The sequence below is a fragment of the Syngnathus floridae genome, chromosome 5 (assembly GCF_059516105.1).
Source record: "Syngnathus floridae isolate MCC-2025c chromosome 5, RoL_Sflo_1.0, whole genome shotgun sequence".
Lineage (NCBI taxonomy): Eukaryota > Metazoa > Chordata > Actinopteri > Syngnathiformes > Syngnathidae > Syngnathus > Syngnathus floridae.
Window position 1 is genome coordinate 18,243,070 of NC_142417.1, and position 11,598 is coordinate 18,254,667.

At 44.2% G+C, this 11,598-nt stretch overlaps 1 protein-coding gene across 2 annotated transcripts in view; it reads right to left on the reverse strand.

The window, feature by feature from the left end:
• The window catches only part of dhfr (dihydrofolate reductase), a 40,685-nt gene that overhangs the window by 26,800 nt on the left and 2,287 nt on the right, over positions 1-11,598 (reverse strand). For both annotated transcript variants that reach the window (XM_088374962.1, XM_088374961.1), the window contains exons 2-4: positions 11,357-11,406; positions 6,503-6,608; positions 1,163-1,286 (exon numbers count right to left, since the gene is read on the reverse strand). In XM_088374962.1, the coding sequence (XP_088231088.1) occupies positions 1,163-1,286; positions 6,503-6,608; positions 11,357-11,406 (280 nt within the window). The remainder of the gene's footprint in view (positions 1-1,162; positions 1,287-6,502; positions 6,609-11,356; positions 11,407-11,598) is intronic.

The following is an 11,598-nucleotide window of genomic DNA, read 5'->3' on the forward strand; positions in this document are numbered from 1 at the left end:
CTAAAGCCCCGTAGAGAACCTTTGACTATGCCAACCTAACTAGAGTGACGGAAGAGGCACATCTCAGAAAACGTGCTCAGCTCGTCGAGAAAATGCGATTTAAGCAATAAAATTAAAAATGCTTATAAAACCTAAACCAAATGTTGCAGTTCTTCATGTGCCGAGATCAACTCGGCACTCTAAAGCCCTCAAGAGCACTTTTTACGATGCCAACCTAACCAGAGTGACGGGAGGGGCACAATTCAGAAAACGTGCTCAGCCCAGCCCAAGTGAACTGCTAGATTCATCATATTCTGCGTCAAAAGAGGTTTCTGAATCGGATAAAATGATGCTAATATTGCCGCTAGAAATGGAGCTGCCGCTATCATCTGCCATGTTGTTTGGGTTTGTTGAGATCCGGATGCACAACTTGTGACGTCACAGTAATGGCGCCACCAGTGTGGCTGCGTGTGGAACCCGATCGATAAACTGGCATTTAATTTTAGCTTTAAGCTTAGTAATCTGTGTCCATTTTTAATTTCCAATGCGGCAAATGTGTTCTCTTTATACATTCTATCAAATTCCATTCTAATTGAAAAAAAAAAGGGATGTCTCTAGGCCTTTAAGATCAGGGGATGCTTTGAGAATAATTGTCAATTTGTTTTGTGTATGAGAAGCCCTTTGAGATGGCTTGTGATTTAGGGCTATATAAATAAACTTGACTTGAATCTTCAACTTGTATTATAATGCTGACTGTAGTTATGATAACCGTGAGCAAAAAATATTGGGTGTTTAATTTTGATACGTTTCTGTAAAAAAACATAATTGAAGCCACAGCAATAAGAAAAATAGGAAAAGTAAATTAAACCTGAGTGCAACAGTAACAGTGATTATTTCTCAGAAAATTTCAATGCTAGTTATCTGCTTCATTATAGAGTCTATGGTATTTTTTTGACACATTAATGCTTGATGGTTGCAAATGTTCATTTCAAGACAGGGTTATAATAATATATTAACATCACTTTGAGTTAGAGTAATGAGCAGCGCGATGCCAAGCCTATGTACCCCTCATTGGCTTCTCGCACCAATGACGAGAGGGAGAGGGTGTATCACTTTGCCTGCACCGAGACCCACACCCGGAAAGACAGCAAAAAAATTAAACCCATCAAATGAACATGGTTACCTTGTACAGTGAGCTACCTCCAATAACCCAGACCTGATCAGCCTGGCCTGACAGTTCAGTGTCAATCAGCCTGAGAGCTGAGCAAAAATCAGGAGCCAGATGATGGGCACCAGTAGGGGGAACCCTGACGGTCAAGAAACATTATTGTTGAAACTGAGAAAGGTTCATTACATTTAAATGTACTATATGAAACCAAATCATTGCAATTAATCATTGCATAATTGGAGCAGCTACTTAACCCTAAGCTCCTAACGCAGGGGTTACCAACATGCCCGTAGCCACAGGATAAACTCCAAGGACCACGGGAATAGCTCGCTGACCTGTTCTAAAACTAGTTACCCAGTGATGGGACATTGTGATTGTGACAACTTAGTTTTTGTTACAACCCAAGTCAATATAACTAATTATCAACAACATCACGATCGATCACAATTTCCTCACTGGAAATTAATGTACAGACTATCGCTAAAATGTCCAAAAACACAAAAGTGTCAGCCAGCTCAAGGCTCACCCCATACTGCGTCACAATCCCCAGTTGGAAGACTGGGAGCATGTGACTTCCAGCGAGTAGGCCGACCCTTCAGATGAGTGTGGCCGTTTAAAGCGCCAACTTTTCGGCTGGGCGGTAGAGGTGGTACCCCATACGTGGACTTCTCATTTGTTGCTCTTAAATCAGCCACGAAGGGGCTAATACTTGTGATATTTGAAGTAGTCATGTTGAGATGTCTATGTAAATTTGGGTGCCAATTGATAGCTGTTTTTGGACATTTTAAATGAGGAAGTTGTGACTGCTTCCTTCTGTGACGTCATCAACCAAAACATGGGATGGGGTGTGTGGCCCTATTCCTCATTAAAAGTGGGCTTTTCTAAAGGCATTCATTGTTTCATTATTTGTCCAAAACGAATGGATAAAATGGAAAATGCTAACCTATTAAATTTTCCTGATAAAAAAATACAGAAATTGGGCTTGTTCATGAAAAAATTAACCATCTTGACTTTAACATCACTTAAAGGCACTGAAAAAAAGAATACCGTATTTTTTGGAGTATAAGTCGCGGCTTTTTACATAGTTTGGGTGGGGGGGATACTTATACTCAGGAGCGACTTGTATGAGAAATTATTCACAAATTTTCAAAATTCCAAAATCCGCGATGTAGTGAAACCGCGATAAACGAACTGCGATGTAGGGAGGGATTACTTGCTAAATTCAACTGCAACTGACGACGTCAGCGGCGCGGCGCACACGCGGTGTTGTTTACATATAGGACGAAGAATTTGATCGATGGATTTAATGATTTGGAGTGACACAGATGGTTTGATAAAATTGTTGTTTATATTATAGCTATTTGATATAGTTTATATATCCTTATATGGGCCTGTGGAATAATTTGAACTGCAACTGACGAGTCCGACGTCAATGGCGCGGCACACACGCGGCGTTATTTACATAAAGGACGAAGAATTCGATCGATGGATTTAATAATCCCCTCCGTGAGTCGTCACCTTATCGTGGTGGAGGGGTTTGCGCGCCCCAATGATCCTAGGAGCCATGTTGTCTGGGGCTTCATGCCCCTGGTATGGTCACCCATGGCAAAAGGGTCCTAGGTGAGGGGCCAGGCAATGCACGGCTCACAGAAGCCCCTTATGAAGAAAAACATAACTGGACTTTTTTTCCCTCGCCCAGACGCGGGTCACTGGGGCCGACATCTGGAGCCAGGCCTGGCGGCGGGTGGGGCTCGAAGGCGAGCGTCTGGACGCCAAGCCTTTGCCCATGGGGCGCAGACGGGCACAGTCCGAAAAGGAAACGTGGGTCCCCCTTCCCATGGGCTCACTACCTGTGAGAGGGGCCAAAGGGGTAGGTGCAGTGTAAGCTGGGCAGCAACCACAGGCAGGGACCTTGGCGGTCCGATCCCCGGCTGCAGAAGCTGGCTCTTGGGATATGGAATGTGACCTCTCTGGCTGAAAAGGAGCTCGAGCTGGTGTGCAAGGCAGAAAAGTTCCGACTAAACATAGTGGAACTTGCCACCAAACACAGTTTGGGTTCCGGTACAAGCCCTCTCGAGAGGGGCTGGACTCTCTTCCACTCTGGAGTTGCCCAAGGTGAGAAGTGTCGAGCAGGTGTGGGTATACTTATTGCCCCCCGGCTGGGCGCCAGCACATTGGGGTTCACCCCGGTGAACGAGAGGTTAGCCTCACTCCGCCTTTGGGTTGGGGGACGAGTCCTGACTGTTGTGTCTATGCATCAAACAGTAGCTCAGAGTACCCACCTTTTTGGAGTCCTTGGAAGAAGTGCTGGAGAGCGCTCCTTCTGGGGACTCCATTGTTCTACTGGGTGATTTCAATGCTCACGTGGGCATTGACAGTGAGACCTGGAAGGGCGTGATTGGGAGGAATGGCCCCCCTGATCTGAACCAAAGCGGTGTTCTATCATTGGACTTCTGTGCTCAACACGGATTTTCAATAATGAACACCATGTTCAAACATAAGGGTGTCCATGTGTACACTTAGCATCAGGACACCCTAGGCCGCAGTTCGGTGATCGACTTTGTAGCCGTGCCATGTTTTGGACACTCGGGTGAAGAGAGGGGCGGAGCTGTCAACTGATCACCACCTGGTGGTGGGTTGGCTCCGATGGTGGGGGAAGATGCCGGTCCGACCTGGCAGACCCAAACGTATTGTGAGGGTCTGCTGGGAACGTCCCCGGCCAGGAAGAGCTTCAACTCCCACCTCCGGCAGGGCTTTACCTGCATTCTGGAGGAAGCGGGGGACATTGAGTCCGAGTGGACCATGTTCCGTGCCTCCATCGTTGAGGCAGCCGACCAGAGCTGTGGCCGTAAAGTAGTTGGTGCCTGTCGTGGCGGCAATCCCTGAACCTGCTGGTGGACACCGGCGGTAAGGGATGCCGTCAAGCTGAAGAAGGAGTCCTATCGGGCCGTTTTGGCCTGCAGTACTCCGGAGGCAGCTGACAGGTACTGGATGGCTAAGCGGAACGCGGCTTCGGCGGTTTCTGAGACAAACACCCGGGTGTGGGAGGAGTTTGGTGAGGCCATGGAGAACGACTTCCGGGCGGCTTCAAGGAAATTCTGGTCCACCATCCGGCGTCTCAGGAGGGGGAAGCAGTGCACCGTCAACTCGGTTTACAGTGGAGATGGCGTGCTGCTGACCTCGACTTGGGACGTCGTGAGCCGGTGGGGAGAGTACTTTGAAGACCTCCTCAATTCCACAGACACGCCTTCTGTTGTGGAAGCAGGGCCTGGAGACTCTGGAGGTGGACAATCCAATCTCTGGGGACGAAGTCACTGAGGTAGTTAAAACAGTCCTCGGGGGCAAGGCCCCGGGGGTGGATGAGATCCGCCTAAAGTTTTTAAAGGCTCTGGATGTTGTGGGGCTGTCATGGCTGACACCCCTCTACAGCATTGCGTGGACACCGGGGACAGTGCCTCTGGATTGGCAGACTTGGGTAGTGGTTCCCCTCTTTAAGAAGGGGGACCAATGGGTGTGTTTCAACTATAGGGGAATCACACTCCTCAGCCTCCCTGGTAAGGTCTATTCAGGGGTGCTGGAGAGGAGGGTCCATCAGGAGGTCGAACCTCGGATTCAGGAGCAGTGTGGCTTTCGTCCTGGCTGTGGAAGAGTGGACCAGCTCTACACCCTCGGCAGGATCCTCGAGAGTGCATGGGAGTTCGCTCAACCAGTCCACATGTTTTGTGGACTTTGAGAAGGCGTTCGACCATGTCCCTCGGGAAGTTCTGTGGAGTTTGCTTCGGGAGTACGGGGTGCCGAGCCAACTGATAAGGCCCGTTCGGTCCCTGTATCACCGATGCCAGAGTTTGGTCCGCATTTCCGGCAGTAAGTTGGATTCATTCCCAGTGAGGGTTGGACTCCGCAAAAGTTGCCCTTTGTCACTGATTCTGTTCATAACTTTGATGGACAGAATTTCTAGGTGCAGCCGAGTCGTTGAGGATGTCCGGATTGGGGACCTCAGCATTGCATCTCTGTTTTTTGCAGACGATGTGGTGCTGTTGGCTTCTTCAAGCCATGATCTCCAGCTCTCACTGGGGAGGTTCGCAGCCGAGTGTGAAACGGTCGGGATGAGGGTCACCACCTCCAAATCCGAGGCCATGGTCCTCGGTCGGAAAAGGGTGGAATGCCCTCTCCGGATCAGGAATGAGATCATGCCCCAAGTGGAAGAGTTCAAGTATCTTGGGGTCTTGTTGACGAGTGAGGGCAGGATGGAGCGCAAGATCGACAGGTGGATCGGTGCAGTGTCGGCAGTAATGCGGACTCTGTACCGGTCCGTCATGGTGAAGAGAGAGCTGAGCCAAAAGGTAAAGCTCTCAATTTACCGGTCGATCTACGCTCCTACACTCACTTATGGTCACGTGCTATGGGTTGTGACCGAAAGAACAAGATCCCGGATACAAGCGGTCGAAATGAGCTTTCCTCCGCAGGGTGTCCGGGGTCTCCCTTAGAGATAAAGTGAGGAGCTCGGTCATCCGGGAGGGACTTGGAGTAGAGCCGCTGCTCCTCCACATTCAGAGGAGCCAGATGAGGTGGCTCGGACATATCATCAGGATGCCTCCTGGACGCCTCCCTGGGGAGGTGTTCCGGGCATGTCCCACCGGCAGGAGACCCCGTGGACGACCCAGGATGCGCTGGAGAGACTATGTCTCTCGAACGGCCTGGGAACACCTTGGGATCCCCAGGGGTGAGCTGGATGAAGTGGCTCGGGAGAGGGAAGTCCGGGAGTCCCTCCTAAAGCTGCTGCCGCTACAACCCGACCCCGGATAAGCGGAAGAGGATGGATGGATTTAATGATTTGGAGTGACACAGATGTTTTGATAATGTTTATATAATAGTTATTTGATATTTAGTTTCTATATTGTTATATGGGCTTATGGAATAATTTGAACGGCAACTGACGACGAGTCCGACGTCAGCGCCGCGGCGCACATGCGGCGTTGTTTACATAAAGGAGGAAGAATTTGATCGATGGATTTAATGATTTGGAGTGACACAGATGGTTCAATAAAGGTGTTATTTATGTTATAGTTATTTGGTTAACTGTTAATGTTACATCAGGCCTGCTCTCAGCTCCTCGTTTGTGTTCCTGTCACGTTAGCATACTGTATCGTTTAGCCTGTTGTTGCTGGTTCATGTCTGGTCTTGTTGGATTTTTGTCAAATAAATTTCCCCCAAAATGCGACTTAAACTCCAGTGCGACATATATGTTTTTTTTCTCTTTATTGTGCATTTTATGGCTGATGCGACTTGTACTCCGGAGCGACTTTTGGTCCAAAAAATACGGTAAATGTGTGCGTGTGTGTGTGCAAAACATACTTCAGTTGTCGACTGAGGACGATGTTGATCCTTTTGTTTAAAGGTCTGTTTTTTTCTGGGATGGAAAACCATGTCTTCCTGCCCATTATCACCACATTTTTCTTAGCTGCAGTAGACAACAGATTATGAAAAGACACTTCAATACAGCACTGTTTGTCATTCATAAACCTTCAAAATATTTTTAGAATTCTGTGGCATGACTTCAAGTGTCATTGTAATTACACTGTGTCGCTAGTTATAGTACAAACTGTGTTCATAAAAGTAAAATCTTGTCAGTTAAAGTTTGGTTCGCTGAAATCAATCTCAGACACCTGAGCGAATTATTTTGAGAGGTGAGTAGAAATTAAGGAATAAGTACTTTAGAAGTTTGTTCCACATTACAGGACTGTCTCAGAATAATAGAATATTGTGATAAAGTTCTTTATTTTCTGTAATGCAATTAAAAAACCAAAAATGTCATACATTCTGGATTCATTACAAATCAACTGAAATATTGCAAGCCTTTTATTATTTTAATATTGCTGATTATGGCATACAGCTTAAGAAAACGCGATTATCCTATCAAAATATTAGAATATTTCCTCAGACCAAGTAAAAAAAAAAAAAGATTTAAAACAGCAAAACAAAAATCAAACATTTGAAAACGTCCATTAATGCACTCAGTACTTGGTTGGGAATCCTTTTGCATGGATTACTGCAACCAATGCAGCGTCGCATGGAGGCAATCAGCCTGTGGCATTGCTAAGGTGTTATGGATGCCCAGGATGCTTCAATAGCAGCCTTTAGCTCATTTGCATTGTTGGGTCTGGTGTCTTTCAGCTCTTCACAATACCCCACACATTCTCTAATGGGGTTCAGGTCAGGGGAATTGGCAGGCCAATCGAGGACAGTAATGCCATGGTCAGTACACCATTTACTGGTGGTTTTGGCACTGTGGGCAGGTGCCAGATCATGCTGGAAAATGAAATCATCATCTCCATAGAGCTTTTCAGCAGACGGAAGCATGTAGTGCTCTAAAATCTGCATTTACTCTGGACTTGATGAAACACAGTGGACCAACACCAGCAGCTGACATGGCTCCCCAAACCATCGCTGACTGTGGGAACTTCACACTGGATTTCAAGCAACTTGGATTTTGCTCCTCTCCAGTCTTTCTCCAGACTCTGGCGCCTTGACTTTCAAATGAAATACAAAACTTGCTTTCATCTGAAAAGAGAACTTTGGACCACTCTGCAACTGTCCAGTGCTTCTTTTCCATAGCCCAAGTCAGACACTTCTTCTGCTGCCTTGAGTTCAGAAATGGCTTGACCATGGGAATACGGCTATTGTAGCCCATTTCCCGGACACGCCTGTGAACAGTGGCTTTTGATACCTGGACTCCAGCTTTAGTCCACTGTCTTTGAAACTCCCCCAAATTCTGGAAGTCTTCATCACAGTGCTGTTAAGGCTGCAGTCATTTCTCTTGGTTGTGCAGCGTTTCCTGCCACATTTCCCCCTTCCAACAGACTTTTTGTGGATGTGCTTTGTAACTGCACTCTGTGAACAGCTTGCTCTTTGAGAAAATTCTTTTTGTGTCTTACCCTCCTGATGGAGGGTGGATGGTCCTCTGGACCAGTGTTTCCCAACCTTTTTTCATTCACGGCACACCTTTTCATTGGAAAAAATCTCGCGGCACACCGCCAACAAAAATCTGTTCAGCTCCTACATTAAAATCAGTTATATTACAACGAAAGACGTAAAGTCCTATTCCTATATATGTATGGAGAGTCGAATAACTTAATAGAAATAAATACTAAGTATTCTTTAAATTGTATTCCTTTTTTAAGATAAAAGTGACAGTTTTTTTTAAAAAGGTTTTAGACGGTGTAAGAAATAAACTATTTAAAGTGATTGTGATTAAAATAAAAGAATCAACGTGATTTTGTTTACCGTTTTATACTAGGTCTATAAATATTGCAACAATAAGAAAAAAGTCACTTGCTGTTCTGACAGCAGCTGAGTGGCTATCACAGTCGAGGTGTCTCGACTTGACTGTTTATTTAATGCATGTGAAAAATAACCAATCCAGGTTCTCCGGATAAACTGTATGCTCTGATTTTCATTGGACCGCAAACGCACCACAACCGTCATAGTTGTCTGTCACTGTTAGCAAAAGCACACAGCATAAACTGAATATGTGCTGATGCAATACAATCAGACCGACACAATATGAAATCTCAAGACTCTCCGATTCTCGATTAGCAAGTCTTGGCCTTGCGCGAACTGACGAGTGGTTTGGCGATCCTGTTTACAATGCGCTCCGTAATTAATATTGGACAATCCCACGGCACAGCTGAACGTCTCTCACGGCACACCAGTGTGCCGCGGCACAGTGGTTGGGAAACACCGCTCTGGACAGCGGTCAGATCAGCAGTCTTCCCCATACTTGTGATTTAGTTTACGGAAACAAGCGGAGTGTTTTTCAAGGCTCAGGAAACCCTTGCAGGTGTTTCGAGTTAATTAGACCATTTAAGTGATTAGTTGAATACCCTACGAGTATACTTTTTCATGATATTCTAATATTTTGAGATAGGATATTTGAGTTTTCTTAAGCTGTATGCCATAATCAGCAATATTAAAATATTAAAAGGCTTGCAATATTTCAGTTGATTTGTAATGAATCCAGAATGTATGATAGTTTTGGTTTTTTAATTGCAATACAGAAAATAAAGAACTTCATCACAATATTCTAATTTTCTGAGACAGTCCTGTATTAAGCAGATCACCATTTTAAAGCAACATGGTAAAGAAAAAGGATTTCTCTGATGCTGAAAAGCAGAAAAAAATAGGTATGAAACCATAGATAATGAAAAGAAACTAAAGCAGGCTCATTGTACAATTAAGCTATTTGTTGCTGATTTAGAACACACACACAGGTTCGTTGAGCTAAAGGAAAAATGAGAGTTGCTTCTGACAGACAATTGCACTGGATTAAGAAGCTAGGTGTTTGAAGCTGCTGGTGCCTCTGGAGTCCCATGAACAAAATAAAAATAAACATCATAAACAGCATGAACCTTCTATTTGGCCACCATTATCCAATGCTCACAAACAGAAGTGACTACAGCGGGCCCAGAAATACATGAAGACTAACTTCCGAACTGTCTTGTTCACCATTAAGTGCCATGCAACCCCGGATGGTCCAAATGGAAGAAGTGGTGGATGCTTGGTAGGTGTCCTTACTATCATGTCTCAATTGGGCTACGACGTCAGAAAGGAGGTCCAGTTTTTAGCTGGAATCATGAGGAGCGAGATGGTCATCCCCTTTATGCTTTAGTATTTAGTTTGGTGTTAAAATAACCTCTCTAAAGTATATGTGGAGATTCTGAATTACCAATTTCTATCATGGTACAAAAATAGGAAAGCGTGCTTTCCATTGCAAAATTATTTTCATGCATGAAAATGCACAATCTGAAGCTGTAACCATCATCCTCTCCTGAATCATGATAGAAATGGTCAGCCCCATTAGAGTCTCTGAAAGTGTTAAAATAGGTTGACAAGATTTGGGTTTCTGAAAAAGAGGACACCTTTTATGTGGGGCCGGGGGGATTCATCGGTGTATCGGTGGATGTTGTGACAAAAATGACATGGTGTCTGTATAGCAATTGCATTTATTGGCCCAAATAATACACAACATATGTACAATAACAAAAACACACTAACAAAAACATATGTACACTGACATTTTTTAGTTTTGTAGTGGTACACTAAGTAAAAAAAGACAAAATACGGCCATCGGTTCAGCATTTGAAGAAAAGAAAAAAGGGCTCCTTTTCAGTCCTCCTCTTGCGGGGTGCATTGGCACCTTCATTTGCCAGAAACATGTGAGCGTGTGGGTGAGTGTGGCAGACCAAAAAAAAATAGAAAATTCCACGATGCACCAAATATATCCGCAATATTTGTTTAAAAAAAAAATCCATGATAGAGCGAGGCCGCGATAGGTGAAGTGCGAAGTAGCGAGGGACTACTGTATAGTTTTTGTCTGTGTTGGGTTAAATTATTCGACTATCGGTTGTTATTCCTGCCTGGCCCGTGTGTGTGTGTGTGTGTGTGCACGCACTCACTGTGTTGACTTTGAACTGTGAGCACCACTAATTGACCCCTATCAATTACTCCAACAATTAATTGGATTATCTGACAAAATGTTATTTGGCAATATGTATTACCAAGTCACTTTTCCTGATTACCATTAATTAGTTGTTGTAGTTTTTAATCACCAAACAAGACCAGATAAACAACAAAACGCAATATCACACAAGAGGGATTTGTGTTGTACTCCAAACTTTCTGAAATATATCAACTTACAGGTTTGGTCTTGTTTTCCAAAGTAAAAGTGAATATTGCATAAATGTCTTGGTGTGATTAAACACAAAAGACAATTGCCAATTTTTATGAAGGACTAAAAGAATCTGAGAATTGTTGCTGTTGAGAGGCTAAAATCAGAGGATTTGGAAAATTTGAAAATAAACTATGGATCTAAAGTTTAGAGTCTGAACCATTACTCAAATATTCAAATGGTTCTCAATTAATTTGATAATGGATTAGTTGTTGATCCATTCATTCATTTAGACACCTCTGGTATACAATCTCTAGCTTTGCCGTTTTCATTGTATTTACACAGAAAACACAAATAATATATGATACCATTATAGTGTATGTACAATGTAGTTACTTCTGCTGTCACGTCAGTCTGATTCAGAAAATATTTAAAGAGACCTCAGCTGCTATAATGCACAGAGCGCCTCTCTCTTTGTTCTCTGCGTCTACGTGTTCATATCCCTTGGGCCCTCCCTTACACTTGAAGACTTTGATAGTTACCTTCCACAGATGCCATGGCAGTCATCTTCCGAAAGTATTTGAATTCTTCACTGGAAAAGAAAAGCATTTATTGGAGACATATATTAATTCATACACATTATTTTAAAACAAAGTGCATAGCTTGCACCAGCTTCTGCATATAAATATAAGACGGCATCTTATTGATAAAAGGGTTTCGGGTTTAGTTTTTCTTATTTTAAAAAGCAATAATAAAAGGCAACCCTGGTAACATTGGGCTATTA